Source organism: Eucalyptus grandis, chromosome 6 (assembly GCF_016545825.1).
Source record: "Eucalyptus grandis isolate ANBG69807.140 chromosome 6, ASM1654582v1, whole genome shotgun sequence".
Classification (NCBI taxonomy): domain Eukaryota; kingdom Viridiplantae; phylum Streptophyta; class Magnoliopsida; order Myrtales; family Myrtaceae; genus Eucalyptus; species Eucalyptus grandis.
Window position 1 is genome coordinate 35,389,601 of NC_052617.1, and position 23,037 is coordinate 35,412,637.

A 23,037-nucleotide genomic window follows, 5' to 3' on the forward strand; every position below is an offset into this window, starting at 1 on the left:
GGTATCTTTACATGATGAATGTTGGTACATAAGTCAAATTAAAGTTGGTAATTCCTAATAAAAGGTAGTAACATCCATGGTGTTGGTAAGCCACAAAAAGAAATGTTAGTAGATTATTAAGATAGTAGGTAATCTTTTGAGTATGAATAGATGTTAATATTTGTCAAAACTTGTTAGTAACTCAAGCGTGACCAGTTTAATAAGTTATTTGTCACTTGTCTATTACCAATGGGATTTAACATTTACCAACATTGTCGATGATACACTAACATGGAACTAAATCGCTTTTTAACTCCACAAAATGTGAAAATTGTCTCAATTACTTAACATAATGTTGAAGTTTTTATTTATTTTTTAAAGAAAGAAAAGAGGAAACTATAGAAAAACAAACAAAATTGCAACATGACAACGTGAATCACGAGCACTTCTAGATAACTCATATGCATTGTACAATATTATGATGTGTCATTACAATCAACTACGAAAACATCGTCCTACACTGTGAAATTGATTATGACAAATCATTGTGACTGAGTATAAAAACAATTATAATAAATTACTAATAAGGTACACAAACGTAACTTCTAAATTCAAGTGACACAATTATTAAAGCGTTCAAATCGGACGTACATATGACTTGGCCATCCAAATCTTGCTTTGCTTTTAGGAATGGTGTCAAGGCTTCTTTAGTAATGGGAAAGAGAGAATTTGCTGTCATAAGGCCCACTTCTTAGAAATTAAAGGCTACTGACCAAATAAAATAAAAATTAAAAGCTGCTTTTGGGATGCTTGGACAGTGATGGCACTGAACAATCTTCGTTCCCATCTATGGTCTCCGAGACAAAGTAAGTTGCTTTATTGGAGAGCGGAAAAGAGTTGGAAATCAGGCACATTGTTCCCAGAGGTTTTAGTTTAATCTTTCTTTCATTTTCCAAGCTCATGGAGATTTTTTCTTTTTTACTTATTATTAAAATTCTGGCAATTTGTCAATGTACTTGTTACAGTTCAACTCAAAAATTTCTCCGAAGGGGGGGGAATTAAGGTTAATTTATTTTATATTAAGTAAAGTTGGATGGTGGGGGTCAGTTTTTTAGATTAAGTAAACTTGAAAAACAAGAAATACAGTATATATAGTATATAGTCTCAACAAGATGATTGCATGTATCTTAATCAAGTATGGGGCATGTAGATAAGAGTATGATTAATAAGCCTAACATAGAATCGATATCCTTTTGAACCAACTTTCCTTCTATCCCTTTAGGGCGGAGAGCTTCCTCTAGAAACTCAGAAAAAAAGATTGATAGGGAGGGAATTTATCTTTTCACATAATCTAAGGATTTTTTTCTTTTGGCAAATTAACATGAGTATCCAAGCCTTGCAGCTCAATTTATGTTCACTGATACACACATATCATCCATTCACATGTATTGACTAAGACTCCATCCATAAAACACCGGGCATAGCTCCCATGGTTAATATGAATGAATGATGCTGTAATTTAAACACATGATCTACTTAATTCAGATCAAGTGGTTAACCACTTAGCTACCCATTTTAGGGTCGAATAAACCAAAAGTTTCAAGCTATCCTTTGTTAAAAAAAAAAAAAAAATAAACTCAAGAAAAACAAGAAATAACATGCCTCACAAGGTACAACGTGAGCAAGTGACAAGAATATACACATAATTATTGGTACCCACGAGTCGCACGGCTGTTTTTTACTTTTAACATAAGAAACGAATAGCCAAAGCCACCACACCTTCCAACTTCACTTTTTGGGTTGAAAAGCAACGCCTTTGATGACTAGCCCCTGCTTCCAATTATTACTGCATTCTGATATATGAAATGTGAGTTCCCCAATATTTTCGGACGACATCTCGAATTCGCCCATCAAAATATTTGTCCACCTTCCTCGGGGCATATGCTGCAAACTCTCCATGTGTCCTAGACTCAACTTATCCGGTAAAGTAATGTTGATGTTCACAGGAACACCCCAACCCTGACTTGACTCAGTCATTGATGCCAACAACGAGACTTCATACGAGGTCTTTGGAGAAAGCACGATCGTTCGGAACTTCCCATTGATTTCCAGCGAGCAAACACTTCTCAGTTCAGCTACCTTTATATCCACACTGTAAAAATTGAAGTTCAATTTTTGGGGTCGGAATTTTGCAGAAGACAAATCGCTAAAGTGTGCATCCCCCATCAAATTAGACAATGAAATGAAAGAAAAGATATATAGCTACATGTGAGTTGCTTCAATAGATCGTAGTGCAGATCATATTTGCATATGAAGTGCATGCTAGATTGAAGGGACAATTGTGTTGCAAGTGGAATAATATAGTAAGGAATTAGATCTACGCACAAAATGAAATATTAATGGGATCTAAAGAACACATAATGGGGCTCTAATACTATATTAGAATATTCAAGCTAGAAACTTGAACCAATGGGTAGAAGGAGACCATGTGTATGTAAAATTCATCATAACCCAATATATTGCAATTCAAGAAATTTACTTTAACAATTGATTTGGTTTTGCTCTAGTTCATTATCACCTTAGTGAAATAAATTTTGGGTTTGACACTTAATTGGTCATCATTCCCATTAAAGTTGCCTTTGTTAAGATGCACGTATTAAGATGTTAGCAATATAAAATCTCTAATGGCATAATTGATGTCTTAAGAGGAATAATCATTATATCTACTCAGTTCATTGATTCGACTGTTTAAACTTTGAAATGAAGTGAATTTAACTAGGAATGTTGATAAGTCTAGATTTGGAACTTCTTGACTCTATTGTCTCTACAATGAGATATATTGGTCTTAGGATGCTTCCTAACGATCTTCATAACTAATAGGGTTGTCTCCCTGCATTCAGTGCATTATCAAGCTAATCTTCTAAATGAACACAAAATGGAGAAACTAAAACACTAATTACTAATTGCATAACGAGAGGGATTGTGCGTTTGTCAACTGATCTCCTTATCATTCAGCAAAATATGGAGAATGTATTAGTAACACTTACATGCATAAAAGGCTAGTTGGAAGGGAATAAGAGCAAGAGAGCTCTTGAAAAGGTACTTGATAGTTGAAATTGTTCGTATAGTTTGCATCTCAGCCATCTCAAGTTGGCATTTTTAATGAGGTGTAGAGTCACTCTATTACTCTAAACTGGAAGGGTTAAAATCTTGGCTTCTTGATCATCTCAAAATGGTGGATAGATTCTATGAGGGTACCTCGATCTGTCATGCTTAGAATGGCATCTCTAACAATTAAGCATTAAAAGAATATGTGTTGAGATTCTATGAGGGTGTGGATTGACGCTCACTAAAAGGTATAATATCGGGATCCCTCGACACTCCATCATTGGTTAAAAGGCGAAAATGATAATAGCATGTATATGATAATGTCATAAGGAGTTAACTTCATGTGCCTGTAAATTTTCTTTTACAAGTGCATTGACCGATTACCAGAATTGAAACATCCATACTTTGCAATTAGAGTGTGTATTTCTTGTTTTGCATTGGTTGTGTACAAATGAGCATAAATTATTCAAATGACGCAGGGAGGAGAAAAAAACGAACTACCTGTCATTGTAGGGCCTGAACGCTCACACAAGAGATGAACTCGCTTTATTTTGTCCAAGATAAACAAAATATGATAACAAAGAGGAAATCAATTTTTTTTGTCTTTTTCAGAAGATTTTTTCCATAAGAAATGATGATATCATTTTCTTTGGTTTTTTTTTCTTTTTTATCGCTTTTTTTTTTTAAAAAATATTCACTCTTACCCGGACTCTTCGACGGTCTTCCATTCCCAGTACTGGGGCTCGTGGCCCCATGTTATTGCAAGCTCCCTCGCAAACACCATGAAGCAATTCTTGTTCAGATCCCTATCGACCCAGTATTTCTGCAAGGATGAAATTTCGTATTCATTTCTACATTTCCAGCATATATCAAAGTCCATATAGAATCGTAGAGAGAGAGGCTCACTCTCTTCCCCCCTTGCAGAACCACTCCGTTGTAGAGCTGATCGCAGAGCTTGTCGAGAGAGGAAGTCTCAATGGGCACGACAGAATCTTTCACGATGGCCACGTAATTGTGTGGTGGTCTTCTTACTCTTGCCTCCACTGTTTGCTTATGCTTCTCCTCTGAGCCCATCTCTTTGGCTTCTTCCTGGATCTCAGATTCGGCTTCGGGTTCCATGTCAGGAGGTGGCCAATGTTGCTCCTGTTAAGGGTGGTTAAGGGTGGAGAGAGAGAGAGAGAGAGAGAGAAAGAGAGAGAGGGGAGCTACCCAGTTTTCTTTATCTCAAATTATATTGATGGAACCGCTATCAATAGTTGTAAAAGTAATCATTCAAAAGTGAGGCCATTTCTACGTGCTTTTCAATAGAAAATTCTCTGGGTACCCCTCTTAATCAAGACTTGAAATATTCATAAACTAAATTCACATAATGATCTGTACATATGCAAAGTCATGCATGCATTGAAGAGAAGCCATGATGTTTGCCTTCAATTCCACAATGTTAATATGTAAGTTCACAAATTCCTTTTTGGGAATAAACAAACCTTCATCCAATTATGTATACAACCCATTCCTTTCAATGGTTAAAAGAAAACAATAAATGTCTATGATGAAAAGGGCCTTATGGGACCCAATGTGGATCCATGTGGCTCATGTTCCACGCCTCTCCAATTTTCTTTTCTCTTTCAACTTTTCCTTTTCCGGTCCTTTTCCTGGAAAAGACAAGCTTTGTACAGAGATTGATCGCAGGGGGAGGCAGGGAGGGAGGGAAAAGGAGAAGCGGAGGAACATGATATAACGCAAATGGAGTCTGCTCACTGGTCCCGCCGCCATCCTCGGCGGCATCGTGGCCACTGTGGTCGTCGCCAATTACATCTTCGTCAAACACACAAATCCAAATCTCTCTCTCTCTCTCTCTCTCTCTCTCTCTCTCTCTCTCTCTCTCCCGGCGTTTGATCTCTTATTGGTTTCTGCTTGTTTCGCTAGCTTGCCTTCTGCTTTCGACTTGCCCTTGTTAAAAGTTTCCGTTTTTTTCCACCTATTTGATAGATTTTTGGCGGATTGCTTCGGGTGGGTGAGAGTCCTTTTTTCCATTGTTCAATTGATTGGACTGTGATAGAAGTCTGGCCTTTTCAGAGTGGCCCAATAATCCATCAGATTTAGATCACAACATTAAAGTTACATTGGTTAAAAAAACAAAGAAGGTGCATCGGTTGAGATTCGAGCCAATGCCCTCTTTTTTCTTGGTGGGGTTTGCTGTGTTGAATGTAGTAATTCGTGGACACTGATATGGAGCTCGATTGAATTAAGGACTGGTTTAGCTTTAGCTGCAGGCCGAGTGGCAGCATTGATTCTTCAACAGGTCCGTCATCGGTTGTTTTTCGTTCTGGACCTTCACCAATTTCCTCACTTCTAGCTGCTGGCAATAACTATGTACTCCCCACCGTGAACCTTGATTAAGATTTAGCGCTGACTTGTACAAGCTAGAGCACCGAAACGGTCCTATTCATTATGCCATAGTCTAATATGTTTTCATCGTCAATAGTATAATAATTATGAGGTCAAATCAGATAGCCAACTTTTCAAATGTCTATCCTTGCATAAGATGAATCCACTGGAACATACGGAACCTAAATGCTTCTATCATCCAGAATCTTTCTCCAATTCTGGGCTGTCCAAAATAGATCTTTGAGGCCTGGGATGTTTAGAACATACTTCTAAGACTCAAGGATGAGAGGGTTGACCATTGGGCTCATTCTTAGCTCCCGCTTGAATAAGTTTTCCATACCATCGATTTTTTTTTTCTTTCTAGTCACCTCCCATAAGATTACTATGTTGCGAGTACCTGGCTTTCAAAACCTAACCCCCGACTTTGTTTTCATCAACCAACATCCCCCAACTGAGTTTACATAGCAAACACGGCCATGGTTTTTGAGCTAGGAACTGGGTTTTGGCCATCTTAAATTAAAACTTCTCGTTGAAGCTAGTGTTTTTAAAACCGAACCAGAAGGTTTTAGCCACAGCTTTGGCTTGATTTCGATCAGTTCAACCTGGTATGGGACAGCAATCCGGCTCAATCTCTGATCTGGTTTAAGCAACGAATGTGCTAAGTAAGCTATAGTTCAAATTAAGACACAAAACAGTCTTCAGACGGATCCTCAACTGCTTTTCTTCCAGAATACAATCCTAGATCTTAGCATCTTTGTGTGTAAGAACTCCCTCGATCAGAATCAGCAATTTTGTTTTAGATCTCAACCATCCAATGTCCTGCAGCATTTTAACTTAGTTACATGACCAACAACATAGCAAATAAAGCAAATAGAGGCATTATAAAGATCCAGTTATCATTTGTAGGTCATGGCAACAAGCAAAAATTGAATGAAAAAAAGTCATCGTAAGATAGCTATTAAAACTATTTCTACGTTGGATGACACTACCTCGCGCATCTCATTCATTCATAGAACACGATTCTTTTGATGAAACATTGCCCAGAAAAAATTTCAATGATTAATTACAAAATAATTTAAGATGGTATGGAGGTTCACCTTCCAACTCGAAGAAGCATCAAGAGTTGAATCAGCATAAGCTTTTAAGGTTGAACCCTCATCCTGCAAATTGCAGGCAAAGGAAAAGGGGAGCGCAAGTGAGAGAGATGTTATGCCTAATTTCCACATTTAAAAAACTATAAAAATTTGAGATAACTCTCTAGAAGTTACTTAGGCAGCGAAAATGTCTTCATTGGTCAACGAATGACCATACATTTTCTGTTGCCTGACGTAATCTGAACCCTTTGATTCTTCGCCCCAAGATACAACGGTAAAAAATCATGTTTTCTAAGCAAATGTACTATATAAACAACTCCTCTAGACACAGATATAATCAAATGGAAGAGTTATTGAAAAAAGAGCGCGAATGAATACAATACTCTTTGCCCCCAAGGGCAGCTTTGCATAAGAGAAGCACAGAGCTCATGGACAATGATTTTTTTTTAGAAAAATATTTTCCATTAATGAAAAAAAAGTCTTCTAAAATAGGGAAATATATTTTCCCTTTTCAAATAGGGGAAAACGTTTTCTATATCTTTTTCTGCCTCACTTTCTTTCACTATACACCTTTTCCTTTTATTTTTCATTTTTTTCATTTTTTCTTTTCAATTTTTTTTTTAAATCAAGTTTTTATTTTTTTAAATTTTTTAATTTTTCTTTCTTTTTCTTTTTCTTTTTTTTTTTACCTTCTTCCTTTGCCAATCACCAATCATGGCGGCGGCAACCTCAAGCAAGGCTCAAGCCTCGCGTAGCTCACCACTCTAGAGAGGCTTAAGCTTGCTTGACAGTCTTGAGAGAGCTCAAACCTCGACCGATCCGGCAAGGCTCGAGCTCGCCTACGACTAGTCGGCTATTGTTGCCATGGCCAAGGAAGAGGGAGAAGAAAAGAAAGAAATGAAAAAAGAGAAAAGGAAAAGAAAAAATAATTAAAAAATCGATTTAAAAAAAATTTAAAAAAAAATATTGCAAAGGAGCACATGGAGGAAAAGTTTTTTCTTACCGAATAGCAGAAAATATTCTCTAATTTATTTTCAAATTTCAGCCAAACACTAACAAATATTGTCGTTTTACTAAAAAATGACTTTCTAAAAAACGTTATATTTTCCGCGAAATGAATAGAGCCTAATTTCTCAAAGTCATGGGCATTATCACAACTAACCCACCATAACACAAGATTCCTCGACACATGTGTTTTCAAATCTTATCAGTGCATAGAGTGCTTCCTTGACACTCTTGATTTGTACATGCCCCAGGCTTGTGCTTTCAGGAAAGACCGATTTTCCACTCAAACCAACTCCGGCTCACACACAAAACATTTAAAACCGGAGACAGACTTATTTATGGCAAAGAGCTCAAATCTTTAAGCTGCACCAACTGAATTTCAAGCCAAACGCAACGCCAAACGCATTCAGTTCCATCACACAGCTCATTTCATTAGCATAAGCACAAAAATTCAAAAAATGCTTCGGAACAACTCCGAGAATCATCATAGCTCGAGCTCTAACTTTTCCTCACCGTCCACCGTTACTCGATCTGATATTCAAGAGCAGGAGCTACAGATCAGCTCGGAACTCCAATCAGTTACAGCTGAAAGCAAGCGAAGCAAGCAAAGCGAGAAGAATATTCTCGGACGGAGAGAGAGACAGAGAGAAACTGACCAGAGAGGCGGTTCCTGACGGAGGATTGATCGGAATGCGGAGACTGAAGCGAGATTGGCTGGGCGAAGAAGCAAGAGCAGCGGATGATGATCGCCATCTCCTTCTCCTTCTCCTTCTCCTTCGTCTGCTTCAAGAGATAAACCGTTTGAAAGTTTCATTCTTTTCAATGGGCTTTTTTGGGGCGGGTCTGAGGGTTCATTTGGTAACGCTCCTGGGAACAGGTATTTCTCCTTTTTTGTTCCCGGAAGTAGAAATATAATAAAAATATGTTTGATAAGTTTTTTATTCCCAAGAATAAATTTGTTCTTGGGAACAGATCTGGAACAGAAACAGGAAAGAAAAAAAGTTGCTTGTTATTTTCGGGAACAACTCAAGAAACACGAATAAAAAATCAAGTTTTTTTTTTCCTTCTCCTTTTTTTTTTTTTTTTTTCTTTCCCTTCCTTCCTTCCTCTCCTAGCTGGCCAGCGTGAGGCCCAATGACCTCATCGGAGCCTCGCTAGCCCGACGAGGTTTCCCCAAGCTTGCTGACCAACGGCAAGGCTCAACCTCGCTTAGATCTAGTATGGCCAAGCTTTGTGTGGCCACCGCAAGCCTCGCTGGTGGCTGGCCTTGCCCAAATCTAGCATGGTGAGCCTTACCTAGCTCCGCGAGGCCCGGCCTCGCCTTGCACCTCGCCTAGCCAGCCTCGCCCATGGTGAGGCTCGGGTGACCTCGTCAAGGGCCGAGCCTCCCCAAGGCCAACCTTGCCGGCCTTGCCAATGACCGGCTAGAGGAATGAGAAGAAAAAAAAAAAGAAAAAAAATTAATAAAATTATTAATAAATTAAAAGAAATTCTAAATCATAAAAATATATTTGGTCATATTAAATGCATTTCTCTTCCAAGAACATAAATTTTGTATAGTTACCAAACGCGTTCAAATACTCGAAACTGATCTCGGGAATAGAAACAAAAAAATGTTTCTGAAAAATAAAAATTCCCCAGAACGAAAACGTTACCAAATGCACTTTTAATGCACTATATAACTTTTTTGACCTCCCTTGCTCAAAAAAATTACGAGGATGTGCCACGGAATGACGAGGAGTTATCTGATGGACGAGGGCCTACGTCCTCATCCCTGGGCGGTCCAATCAGTGGAGAGGGAAATCGTTAGTCACCTTTTTTTTTTTTATATATAAAGTATATATTATATGCGGCTCAATTACTCTAATTAAAATATAAAAAAAAAAGGAATTGTTGCCAAGGTATATGATCAACACACTTCGTCCAGAAGGAAATGGTGAAAATTCCAAAACACTATTTTTCAGGCTAAATTAACAAGAAGATAAATTATAAGAATCATTAAATGAAAAGAACCATAAGTTTAATAAGTTTAAACGATAACCTAAAAAAAAAAGGGACCAAAAATTAGTACACTAACAAAAACCATTTATAGGACATGTTATCATGGTAATATCAGTTTGATGTCACGTACCAACCTAAGAGCAGTTAAATTTCGCGCGAGATTGAGTTATATAATTTTTCTCTCTCTAAAATTCAAGATTATTTGGTCATAAACATATGCCTACCTACCGAACGCAAATTCTCGAGTTAATTGCACTTTCAGCTAGTCACAGAAAATGGCCCTAGAATCCTTAATTTTGTCCATTAGATGAAAGGACCGGTCTCATACAAAAGCTATAGGCTTTAGGAGTTCGTGCTGTAAAAAATGTCACTTAAGCGTTGAAACTTTCAATTGACCACTTAAAAATCATAACTTTTTAAAAATGTTCATTTATATGGAGAAAATTTGACATGGCTAAGCAATTGTGGAAAACGTTTTTAAAAAGTTATGATACTCAAATAATCGATTAAAAAGTTATATGACACTCAAGTGATTAGGAGAAAAATTATAACTTCTCAAATGAGTATATACATAAATTAGACGTGCGGACCCCTGAGCGCCATAACTTTGGCCAAAGGACACTTAAGTCTTACCATAACTCAAAAAGATACACTTAAGTGCCACATTTTAAGAAAAGTGGGACACCTAAGTGCCATCTCCGGCGAAGTTGGCCGGAAATCATACGTGGCATTAAAATATTAATATTTCTCGCTGATGTGTCTCACGGAGAGAAAGTCGAGCTCGAATTCTACTAAAACGACGTCGTTTGACATCATTCGAATTTTATAATAATATAAAAATTATTTAAATTAAATTTAAAATAAATTTATTTAAAACATTTTTAAAAAATTTAGAAACTTTAAACATTAAAAAAAAAAAGAATTACAAAATTACAAAAATTTACAAATTTACAAAAAAAATTAAAAATTACTAAAAAATTTAAAAAATTTACAAAAAAATTTAGAAAGTTACAAAAATTACAAAAATTACAAAAATTTACAAAATTTACATAAAATTTAGAAAAAATTTAAAATTTTAAAAAATAATTAAAATTTTAAAAATTTTAAAAAATAATTAAAATTTTAAAATTTTAAAATTTGCAAAAATTTTAAAAATTTTAAAAATTTTAAAATTTGCAAAAATTTTGAAAATTTTCAAAAATTTTGAAAATTTGCAAAAATTTTGAGAAAGTTACAAAAATTTACAAAATTTATAAAAAAATTTACAAAATTTACATAAAATTTACAACATTTACATAAAATTTAAAAAATTTACATAAAATTTAAAAATTTACAAAAAATTCAAAAAATTTACAAAAATTCAAAAAATTTACAAACAATTTTAGAAAGTTACAAAAAATTTAAAAACTTACGAAATTTACAAAAATTTAAAAATTTACAAAAATTTCAGCCCTCAACCGGCACCCTTTTCTTTTTTTTAAATTATTTTTTTTGTAACTTTTTTTAATTTTGCAAATGTTTTTAATTTTTAAAATTTTTAAATAAATTTATTTTTAAATTAAAATTAATTAATTTTCTAAAATTTTTAATTTTTTTTTAAATTTTCTAAAATTTTTGAATTTTTTTTATTTTTTTTAACTTTTAATTTATTTTTAATTTATTTTTAATTTTTAAATATTTTATCAATTTTTATAGAATTTTATAAATTTTTATAGAATTTTATAAATTTTTATAGAATGTTATAAATTTTTATAAAATTTTTACAAAATTTTCTAAATTTTTTTAAATTCTTAAATTTTTTAAATTTTTTAAATTTTTTTTAAATTTTTTTAATATTTTTAGTTTTTTGAAATTTTTGAAATTTTTAATATTTTTAAATATTTAAATAAATTTAGTTTTAAATTAATTTTTTATTAAATTTTTTGCCACATCGCATTAAAACGACGCCGTTTCGCACTTGCTTCGCGGAAAATTGACACGTCGCATTTTGGCCTGGATTGGCACTCAAGTGATCCATTTTACTCCGATTTTAGCACTTAAGTGTATCTTCGTAAGTTATGGCACTTAAGTGTCCCTTTGTGCAAAGTTAAGGCTCTTGAAGTGTTCTTTTGCCCATAAATTATGACACTTGTGGTGTTTTCTTTTCCAAAAAAAAAAAAAAAATCAGATAAATGGAAATGTGTTTGGACTTAATGAAAACAAAATGAGGCACTAAGATATTTTTAATCATTTGTTGACATTGTGGCGATCCCTTTTAATATTTTCAGTACATTTTATTTGGCTAATATTACTATTCTAAAACATAGTTTAACAGCAGCAACAAGTTCATGGTATAGGACGCATCACACACTAAAGTACATCTCATCCAAATGATACTAGAATTTTAATTAATATCTCTTGCTTATTTTAAGTTAATATCAATTTTTTTTCTAGAGATGTCAAAATATGAGGTCTCTAGTGATTCACTGTCGTGACATGAATACCTATAAAACATATTAAATATTGTATGCACTTATATATTGATTTAATAAATATGAAAAATTAATATATCACATTTTCTTTCTACGGGATAATAAATCTATATGGTGAGGTATGGATACACATCAAATAAATTTTGCCTTGAACTCTATCGGAATTCCATTGATGTGGATATTTATTTTGTTATAATTTTGTGCATATTAGTTCTTTGGTGAAAATTTAGGTTGAAAACAACATTTAAAATAATATGGGTGCATTCATTTTGCAGCAAAAGAGAGATTTGGAAAATATTTTCTGAAAAATAGTCAATTATATCACTTAGAAAAATAAATATACGGATCTTTTTTTTCATATGAAAATAGTCAAGCATAGATTGTTAATAATGATAAAAACAAATTTCGTTGACTAAATTTTCTAAATAATATAAATAATCATATTTTGAAAAATATTTTTCAAATCGCTTATATTTTACGAAACGAATATTCCTAATAAATATAATTTCAAATTCGTGCAATGCATGAGCATCTTGTTTGTTTGTAATATTTATGCCTGAAGAACATCCATCCTCGTGTGGGAATTCACAACGAGCATTCAACTGCGTAAACTAAATTCTCATAGTCATGGGAATGACAAAAACTAACCCACCATATAGGGGTGAGCATGGTCCGAGTTGGTCCGGCCACCCCCCTAACTCTGGACCAACCCAGTACAGGTGTCGGTCCTCAATTTTGGACCGAGGACCGACCCTATTGAGCTCCTGGACCAAGGACCCACCAACCTAATGGGTTCGGTCCGATTCCGCGTCAACCCGACCGATCGATAATTTTTTTGTCTTATTTTTATACTCCCTAAAAAGCAAACTTACAAATTCAAATTACACTTCCATCAATAATGCGACATTGTGCAACTAAACTATAAATACCAATACATATTTAGCAAATTTAAGATGACACAATAATAGAAATTTTGTACCTGCTAATTGCTCATCGAGATATGGGACAAGATGGAAAGTTCTTGTAATCATCTATCGTTAATATTCATAACATCATATGCAAAAACGTTTTCCTGCATTTGATCATATAGAGTCCACTCAACCAAAAATGAGCTTCACACCACTTGACTAGAAATCACCGTAGAAGAATCAAAGACTACTCTACTCTTCAAAAACTTCTACTATTTGACACAAATTGAAAAGCAAAGTGCAACTGAAATTCACTAGTAAAATACAATTAACCATAAAAAGTTCAAAATACTTAATATAAAACCATGAATATATAACTTCACATCTTGTTAATTCACTTGAATTTCTAAATACCTGAAAACAAAACATACGACACTTAATTAATACTCAACAAAAGTTTTAAATTGAAATTACTATTAGTACTATTGATAGAACATTTCAATATAATATAATATAACGGACATTTTACTTAGGTTTGAATATATAAGAGAATTATAAATGATATAATATAATATAATATATAGGGTTGGGTCCAGGTTGGACCGACCCAAAACTCTGGGACCGGGACCAACTCCGCCACATGTTAGTGGCCTTGAATTTCAAGACCAGCGACCGACCCACATTCCCCTTGGGAACCGGACCAAGACCGGCAGGGTTGGGCCGGTCCAGTATGGTCTGGTGGTCGACCCTAGACCGTTGCTCACCCCTACCACCATAACACAAGATTCTTCGACACAAGTGTTTTCAAGTCCTATTAATGCATAGAGTTCTTCCTCGACACTCTTGATATGTACAAGCCCCAGGCTTGTGCTTTCAGGAAAGATTTATTTTTCCACTCAAACAACTCCAAATCGCACACAAAACATGTACAACAGAACACAGACTTACTTATGGCTAAAAGCTCAAATCTTTAAGCTACACCAACTGAATTTCGAGCGAAATCGAACCCGGCGCAATGCCAAACGCATTCATGTCCATCACACAGCTATTACAGCAGCACAAGCGCAAAATTTTAAGAAATGCTCCGGAACAACTCCGAGTATCATAGCTCAAGCCCTAAATTTTCCTCAAGGTCCACCGTTACTCGGCCGATATTCAAGAGCAGGAGCTACAGATCAGCTCCGAACTCTCATCAGTTACAGCTGAAGAGAGAGAAACTGACCCGAGAGGCGGTTCCTAACGGAGGACTGATCGGAATGCGGAGCCTGCGGCGAGATTGGCCGCGCAAAGAAGCAAGAGCAGCGGATGACGATCGCCATCTCCTTCTCCTTCTCCTTCTCCTTCGTCCGCCTCGTCTGCTTCAAGAGATAAACCGTTTGATAGTTTCAGACTTTCAGTGGGCTTTTTGTGTGCGGGCCCATAAACTTTTCGACCTCCGTTGTTCAGAAAATTACGGGGATGTGCCACCGGATGGCGAGGAGTTATCTGATGGACGAGGGCCTACCTCCTCATCCCTAGGGAAATCGCGAGTCACCTTTTCTTTTTACTATTTTTTTTTTATATTATATGCGGCTCAATCAGTCTAATTAAAAAAAAAAAGGAAAAGTTGCCAGTTTATACGATCATCCATATGATCAACAACCACTTCGTCGAGAGAGAAATGGCGAAAATTCCAAAACACCATTTTCTTCAGGCTAAATTAACAAGAAGATAAATTATAAGAATCATTAAATGGAAAGAACCATCGGTTTAAGACAGTAATCTTAAAAAAAAGACCAAAAGAGGTGCATTAGAATAACCATTTATAGGACTCGTTACCATGGTAATATCAGTTTGATGTCACATATCAACCTAAGATCTAGTAAATTTCATGTGAGATTGAGTTATAAAATTTAGCTCTCTCTAAAATTCAAGATTATTTGGTCATAAGCATATGGAGCTTGGTTAGATTTAAGCTACCGAACTCAAACTCTTGAGTTGGTCGTACTTTCAGCTAGTCATGGGAAATGGTCCTAGGTCCTTAATTTTGTCCATTAGATGAAAGGACTAGTCTCATAGAATAGCTATAGGCTTGAGGAGCTTGTGCCATAAACAATGTTACTTTGAATGTTGAAACTTTCAATTGACCACTTAAAAGCCATAACTTTTTAAAAAGGGATAAGTTTATTAAAAGTCCTAAAACTTATCACAAAAATATAATTGAGTCCTAAAACTTATAAAAATATAATCGAGTCATAAAACTTATCAAATAAGTGCAATCAAGTCATAAAGTTATCATCATTGATTTATTTAATGAAAAATACTAACGTGGCATTTTTAAATTAAATTTTCACTCCTTGTTGGCATTCTTTTTTATTGTTTCTTTTTGAAATCTTATTTAAATTAGATTAAGAAACTACAAAAAAAAAGATTTAAAAAGAAAAACCTTGAAAAAAAAATAGAATGAAGAGAAGAGAAGGGCAAGGTAGGCCATGCCAATAGGCGCCACTATTGCCACCCATCTCTGGAGAGGCTAGCGACAACATTTTATTTGACAAAACAAAACTTGGAAAAAAATTAAAAAAGAAAAAAGAAAGAAGAGAAGAGAAGGATAGGGCAGGGGCAGGCCACGCCGATAAGCGTCGCTACCGCTGCCAGCCCTCGTTAGGTCCAAATGAGGCCTCACTAGCCCTAGGCCAGGGTGGGCAATGATTGCCACCCCAGATGAGGCCTCGCCAGCCCCAAGTAAAGGTAGACAACCCTCGCCAACCCAAGCGAGCATTGGCGTCACCCAAATTTGAGTGCTCAAGCATGGGTGCAAGCCTAGCGAGGGTCGCCAATCCTCGCAGGGCCAACGAAGGTCGTTGGCCCCTCTAGCAATGAGTGGCATTGGCAGTGGTGCCTACCGGCGTGGCGTGCCTCACCCTTCTCTTCTCTCTCCCTCTTTTTTTTTTCATTTTTAATAAAATTTTAGCTTTTTTTCAATTTTTAATCTAATTTAAATAATATATTAAAGATAAAACAATAAAAATGCCAACTAGGAGAGAGAGAAATTAATTTAAAATTGCCATGTCAATATTTTCCATTAAATAAATTGACAATATCAACTTTATGACTTAATTGCACCCATTTAAGAATTTTTAGGACTTGATTGCATTTTTTGCAAGTTGTAGAACTCAATTATATTATCATAACAAGTTTTAGGGTTTTTAGTGAATTTATTCCTTTTAAAAATGTTCATTCAAGTGGAGAAAATATAATGCTTGTGCAAAACATTTTTAAAAAGTTACGATACTCAAGTGATCAATTGAAACGTTATATAACACCTAAGTGATTGGAAAAAAGAAATTATGATTCTCAAATTAGCATAATATGAAAATTATGCCACTTGTGGTGTTTTCTTTTTCCAAAAGAAAAAAAAATAGATAAATGGAAATGTGTTTGGACTTAATGAAAAAAAAATGAGGCACTAAGATATTTTTAATCGTTTGTTGACATTGTGGCGATCCTTTTTAATTTTTTCAATACATTTTATTTGGCTAACTACTCTAAAACATATTTTAACAGCAGCAACAAGTTCATGGTATAGTCCGCATCACACACTAAAGTACATCTCATCCAAATGATACTAGAATTTTAATTAATATCTCTTGCTTATTTTAAGTTAATATCAATTTTTTTTTCTCTAGAGATGTCAAAATATGGGGTCACTAGTGATTTGCTATTGTGACGTGAATACCTATAAAACATATTAAATATTGTATGTACTTTATATGGTGATTTAATACATATGACAATTTATATACCACATTATCTTTTTACTGGAGAATAAATCCATATGGTGAGGTATGGATACACATCAAATAAAATTTGCTATGAACTCTAGCGGAGAATTCTACCAATGTGGATATTTATTTTGTTATAATTTCTTGCATATCAGTTCTTTCGTGAAAATTTAGGTCAACAACGATATTTAAATTAAAACTATATATATTGTGTGTTTGTTTCATGTACATAAGTAATTTGAAAAACATTTTTTGAAAGATAATTATTTGTATTATTTAAAAATATAAATGAATTGAAAATTTTTCATCGTGCACTAAAATATTTAGGCATAAATTATTATCGATAATGAAAAGTAATATAAATAGTTATTTTTCGAAAAATATTATTTTAAGTAACTTATTTTTTGTGAAATAAATGTACCCTAAATATTATTTTAAATTCGCGTAATGAGCATCTTGTTTGTCTGTAATATTTATGAACAAATAAAGGTAGACCGATGACGTTTGATTGGTGACGCCACGATACTCATTGGATAGCATAGGCATTCTTCGTCAAAATAGCCGGGCAGAGTCTTCCGATCCACCTTTCTTGTACTCCTGATCACTAAAGCTCCTTTTCCTCTGTGAAAGAAACAAGAGAGGAAAAAGAGCCCTCTCTCAAAGCTTTGACGCCCATTTCCATTTCTTGATTCTGCTTCTCATCTGCGAGAGAGAGAGAGAGAGGAAATCTGTCATGGCTACTGAAGTAGCTGCTTTCTTGCTCAAAGAGAAGCTGCAGAATCTCAGAGCTGACCAAACCATAATCTACCCAAAACTGAAGGGCAGAATCAGCACTGCCATCAACAATCTGCAGCAGCTCTTGACCTTCGGTAAAGACACGGCAGAGGACCAAGAAAGCGAGAAGACCAAACTCTTGTCTACCATCTACAGTGCAGAGGACACCATTGATACCTACCTCCTGAGAAGAGCCCAGCAGAAGCTCAATTGGAGCCAGAAGGAAGTGAGCAAAGGGTTGAAGAAGTTCAACGGTGAGCTCATGCGCTTGTCCTTTTTCTCTTCACCCAACAAAGATCAGCCTCAACCTCAACCTCTTCAAAGCGAAGTTCTGGGAAATGTTGGCAGTGCCACCTCTCCTGAAGGAGGAAGCACCCGCCGTTGGGAAAGGATCTCTCAACTTCTTGACATGGAATCAGAGGCTGTGGTTCGGAAGCAGGACATGGAAGAGCTTGTGAAGGACTTGATTCCTCTGCCTCAGGAAGAACAAGAATTGAGGGTTCTTCCTGTGGTTGGCCCGGGAGGCTCAGGCAAGACGACGATGGTGAGATTGATTTGTGACAGGGTCGACGTCAAGCAGCACTTCGAGTGCCGCGCCTGGGTCTGCGTGTCCAGGGACTTCAAGTTCAGAGATGTGGTGGTTGACCTGATAAGGCAGGTCTCCATAACCCAGTCGAGTGGGATAGACCGTATGGGGGATGACATCTTGGCTGAGATGCTTCTCAAGGCTTTGATGGAGAAGAGGTATTTGATTGTGTTGGATGATGTTTGGAAAGTTGAGGTTTGGCACAAGCTGACGATCTCCTTACCAGATTTGCAAAACGGAAGCAGAGTGATTGTCACCACTCGTTCTGATGAAGTAGCTGAATTGGCTGATCTGTGGGGCAATCCGTTACAGCTGCACCGGATATGCGATTTCGAAAGATGGGAATTGTTGAAGAAGCAAGTTGGTAAACGTGAGGCGGAATTGGGCAAATTTAAGGGCGAGATCATGGCAAAGTGCCATTATCCTCTGGACATAGTTATAATGGGTGGGATTTTATCAGCCACAGAGTCCAGCGACTGGCCTAGAATAATTGCCAAGCTTCCTTCTCCTGGTGAAGGCCGGTCGACATCGTTGGACATCGTGTCTTTGAGCTTCCATGAGTTGCCGCCACGGTTGAAGGTATGCTTTTTGTATCTCGATCTCTTTCCGAAAGCATTAGAGGTCCCCGTTCGGAGATTGTTGTGGTTGTGGCTTTCGGAGGGTTTCTTGAGTCCAACGCCTGCCGAGCGAGAAAAGAAGCTTGAACCTGAAGATCTAGGCGACATGTGCTTCGAATTGCTGGTCCGGCGGAAATTGATTGAAGTAACAAAATGGAAGTTGGATGGAACCCCCAAAACGTGTTGCATGTCGGGCGGCATCCATGATATCTTCTCTCCACAATCAGTGGGTTCAGGTCTTTATTACATTCATGATAATAAAAGCGGACCTCCTAAAGGTTACAATATTCGACGGCTCGTGGAGTATTTGGAAATTGAGGAGATTTCCAACAATTACGTCGATGAAAATCTACGGTCTTTTGTGGTTTTCAACAACAAACGCAGAGGTAAGGCCAACAGAGAAATCGGTACATTTTTGAAGGCCTTGGTCCATAAAAAGGGGTTTGCATTGCTAAAGGTCCTTGATCTAGAGGGGGTCTACAAACCTATGCTTTCGGAGGTAGTGGGCAATTTGATTCTTTTAAGGTTTCTAGGCTTGAGATCGACAGTACTAGATTCAATCCCATCGGCTGTTGGAGAGCTACCGTGCCTAGAAACTCTGGATCTGAAGCACACTAGTGTGACCACCCTACCCGACTCAATTTGGAAGGCGAAGAACCTCAGGCATCTGTACCTAAACGAGGTTCACGTCGACGCGTTCTTCCAGAAGCTGACTAAAGGGTCTCTAAGCAGTCTTCAGACACTGAGGGGGCTGCGTGTAGGTAATGAAAAGGTCGTGACCAGAGGTTTGGATAGACTGGTTAACCTCAGGAAATTGGGACTCATGTGTCATGAAAAGTCAGTGAAGTCTGTGTTGAATTGGGTTCGGCTACTACCTAATCTTCACTCTCTGAAGTTGAGGTCAATTGACGAATTTGGTAAGTCATCGAAGATTGAGTTGGAGTCCCTGGAGGAACAGACGAAGCTCTGCAACTTATACTTGCTCGGGAAACTAGTGAATCCAGTAAACCTGCGCAGGGTACTCCCATTGTGCATCAGGAATCTTACACTGTCGATGTTGGCACTGAAGGAAGATCCCATGCCAGTGCTGGGCAAGTTGCCTGAGTTAAGCATCCTCAGACTCCTTGCTGATTCATATTTGGGAAGTAAAATGACTTGCGATGTTGGGGGATTTCCGAAACTCAGGGTGTTGAAGCTGTGGATGCTCGACGAACTGAGGAATTGGAAAGTGGAGGATGGGACGATGCCCATCTTACAAGAAGTAGAAATTAGAGGGTGTGATCAATTGAGCATGATTGATGGAATCAAGCACTTGCAGAGCTTGAAGGAGCTTACCCTGACTGGAATGCCAGAGAGTTTCACAAAAGAAATCAGAGGAATAGAAAGAAAAGTGTACATTAAAGTAAATTGTTGGAAGCTTTCTCGTCCAGGTAGGTCTTTGTTGCCCTCATGTTCAATTCCATCTGTATGTTACGCTTTGGAACTCAGATTCTTGTCACTGTTCTATCTTATTAAACAGTTGAACCGCAATGAAAGTGTCATGGTGATTTGGCTATTGCTGCTTCTCTTATTTGTTAGTCCTAGCTTTCATCATGTATCCTTGATCTTGTAGCTCAGTATTTGATCTCTCTCGAGACTGAATTATATGATTTCGTCCAGAGTTTGCTCTGATCTGTCTTATAAACTTAAGTCGTGCTCATAGCATTGAATTGTTTTTGCGAGTGTCAGAGTTATTTTGTGCTTGACCTTTGTAGGCAAATTAGGCGCACACTGAAGATGAAGATGAAGATGATGATGAGGATGACAGCAAACTAGGTTGAAGAAGGAGAGGAAAGTGAAGAAGAGATGGAGATGGAGAAGAAGATGACAACAAAATGTGTTGATCAAAAGTGAACCGAACAAAGTCGAGCTTGTGGTTTGAATCTGTTCTATTGTTTTTAAAAGGCTTTTCCATGTAAAATTTGCATGTCTTATTTTCTATTTTTATTTTCTCATGAAAGTTTCTCGTTCCTAATGGCAAGAGTGTGGATTGAGTGCCGAGTGACCTGAGCGTGCCGTGGTGAGTTTGAGAGTGAATTCTATAGAGTGTGCTGAATTAAGAGTGTGTCAATGTACTTGAGATTATTATTGTAATAAAATTTGAGTTACACATGCACAAGATTCATCCATTAAAATACTGAATCTTAGCATGACGGCAACTGTTTGAAATGTTATCATAATTGTTTACTATTCAAGCATGGCCAAACTCAAGCGAGAAACATAAAGAAAAATGGAAGGCAGTCCATGGGGAGGAGAAAATAGGGCGGCGCTCTTTCCATTACTATTTTTGCTTTCACACTCTTTAATGAAGCGTCATTATCATATTACCCCTTTGTTTCCCAATTTTTTAGCATATTTTGATTCCCTCTCTTGTTTTTGTTCGGGTCTAATGTGCTGCATGATTGCTTCCTTTTCTTCTCTTGTGCGTCCGACGTTCTGCCTTTTTCTTCTTTCCTTTCTCTCTCCCTTCTTGCAATTATGGATGTAGGGGAAAAGAAACAGAAGGAATAGGAGAATGAGCAAGGCAAAGCTCAAAGGGTCGTTAGATTTTAGGAAAAATAGCAGGAGTATAAGACCATGGACTAGCGAGATGGTCCGATTTGGTTTAATGAAATCGGTCACTTAGCAATTCCGCATTGCTTTAAATTTCAGCATTCCTGAAGGTAAATCTTTCCTCCAAAAAATAGCACATAATGGACCAAGAAATTTTTTTTTTCCAAAAAATAAAATACTAAACTTGTCGCTATTTTTAAGAAATTAAAAAATATTAAAAAATATAGTGATGTGGTTTCCTTCGGTCCGGTTTAGTATGATCCCCCTCATAGAAGTGGATCGTAAGAAAATCACTAATTCATTTTTATATGGCACTGAGAACTGGTTACCAACACCCTCAGAAACCACCTAGAGTCAACTCATCTGATTCGGTCTCTAATATACTCACCCCTATTCACGTGTGTCCAATTCTTTGAATTGCCCATTAAAGAAAAAGAATAAATGTTAATAGTGAAAAGAACAATAATTTTTAAAAATAAAAAATAAAAAATAGCATTTTTGTTTTATTTTCCTCTTTTCCTTTTCCTGGAAAATCAAGCTTTGTCAACAGATTGATCGCAGAGAGAGGGAGGTGGAAGGAGAAGCAGGAGAAGATGACATACGGCAAGTGGAGTCTGCTCACTGGTCCAGCCGCCATACTCGGTGGCATCGTGGCCACCGTGGTCGTCGCCAATTACATCTTCGTCAGAGACGTGAATTCATATCTGTCTCCTCCTTAATTCCATTCTCCCTCTCTGTTCGATTCCTTATCGGCTTCTGCTTGTTTCATGAGCTTGCCTTCTGCTTTCGACTTGCCTTTGGTACAAATTCTGGGTTTTTTCACTTACTTGATATATTTTTGGGGGATTGCATGTGTAGGTTGCATCAAATTCGGATCAATGATTGGATTATGTTAGATTTCTGGGCTTTCTGGAGCACCCAAGTAACCCATCCGGATCGGGACCTCAACAGTTCCCCGGTCCACCACAATCTGATCATTATGGAGACAAAAGCCCCCGGCCACCCGAGCTGCCTCAAGAAACTTGCATTCTTTGAGACTCGAGCCCAGCCCACTTTTGTAGGGTGCCGTCCGGTACTACTCCGCTTGCCGGGTTTGCTATGTTGGACGGAGTAATTCGTGGAATATAGAGCTGAATTGCATTACAGATTGGTTTTGCTGAATTGCATTGATGCTGCAACAGGTCTGTCGTGGGCCATCGTGGGCTGTCATTCGACCTGAATCTTCACCAATTTCCTCACTTCCAGCTGCAGGCAATAACAGCCCACCCCTCTTGTTGCATCGGCTAATCAGGCTCGCCACTGTAAATCCTGCTTAAGATATGGCGCTGCCTCGTACAAGCTAGAGTACCGAAAGGATCTTGTTCGTTATGCCATGGTGAAGTATATATACATCACCAATGGTACAATAAATAGAATCAGACGATCACCTTTTCGAATGTTTATCCAAGCGTAAGATGAAACCACCCGAAAATACAGAACCCAAATACTTCTATCATCCAGAATCTTTCTCCAAGCCTGTGTGTATTGGTGGGATCATCTGTCTCTGAGAGATTCTGGGCTGTCGAAAATAGATCTTTGAGATCTGCGATGTTTGGAATTTTTGCTTAAGACTCAAAGGGTAAGGGCCTTTGCCACTGGGCTCATCCTTCGCTCCAGCTACATTAAGTTTTCTATACCATTGAATTAGTTTCCTTTCTTGTCACCTCTCATACCGTTGAATGGACAATTTTTCATCATAAGTTTATTCATT

At 36.9% G+C, this 23,037-nt stretch overlaps 2 protein-coding genes across 2 annotated transcripts; one reads left to right on the forward strand and one right to left on the reverse strand.

Annotated features, from left to right (window-relative positions):
• Positions 1-1,497: 1,497 nt before the first annotated feature.
• LOC104449400 (lectin) lies at positions 1,498-4,468 on the reverse strand. The gene is made up of 3 exons (XM_010063540.3): positions 3,994-4,468; positions 3,792-3,910; positions 1,498-2,131 (listed from the first exon to the last, which is right to left on the reverse strand). The coding sequence occupies exons 1-3, from the start codon at positions 4,204-4,206 to the stop codon at positions 1,768-1,770; spliced, it is 696 nt and encodes a 231-aa protein (XP_010061842.2). The 5' UTR covers positions 4,207-4,468; the 3' UTR covers positions 1,498-1,767.
• A 12,983-nt stretch (positions 4,469-17,451) lies between these two features.
• Positions 17,452-20,850, forward strand: LOC104449399 (disease resistance protein RPP13). Its single transcript, XM_010063539.3, has 2 exons — positions 17,452-20,125; positions 20,450-20,850. Exons 1-2 carry the CDS (start codon positions 17,452-17,454, stop codon positions 20,467-20,469), a joined length of 2,694 nt encoding a protein of 897 aa, XP_010061841.2. The 3' UTR covers positions 20,470-20,850.
• Positions 20,851-23,037: the final 2,187 nt, after the last annotated feature.

Excerpts from the sequence above, each read along its gene's own strand:
- LOC104449400 (XM_010063540.3), bottom strand. The coding sequence starts at position 4,206 with ATGGAACCCGAAGCCGAATCTGAGATCCAGGAAGAAGCCAAAGAGATG. Across the intron at positions 3,911-3,993 it reads TTCTGCAAGGGGGGAAGAGA|AAATACTGGGTCGATAGGGA; the intron begins GTGAGCCTCTCT and ends TCATCCTTGCAG. Across the intron at positions 2,132-3,791 it reads AAGACCGTCGAAGAGTCCGG|TGTGGATATAAAGGTAGCTG; the intron begins GTAAGAGTGAAT and ends CAATTTTTACAG.
- LOC104449399 (XM_010063539.3), top strand. The coding sequence starts at position 17,452 with ATGGCTACTGAAGTAGCTGCTTTCTTGCTCAAAGAGAAGCTGCAGAAT. Across the intron at positions 20,126-20,449 it reads TTGGAAGCTTTCTCGTCCAG|GCAAATTAGGCGCACACTGA; the intron begins GTAGGTCTTTGT and ends TGACCTTTGTAG.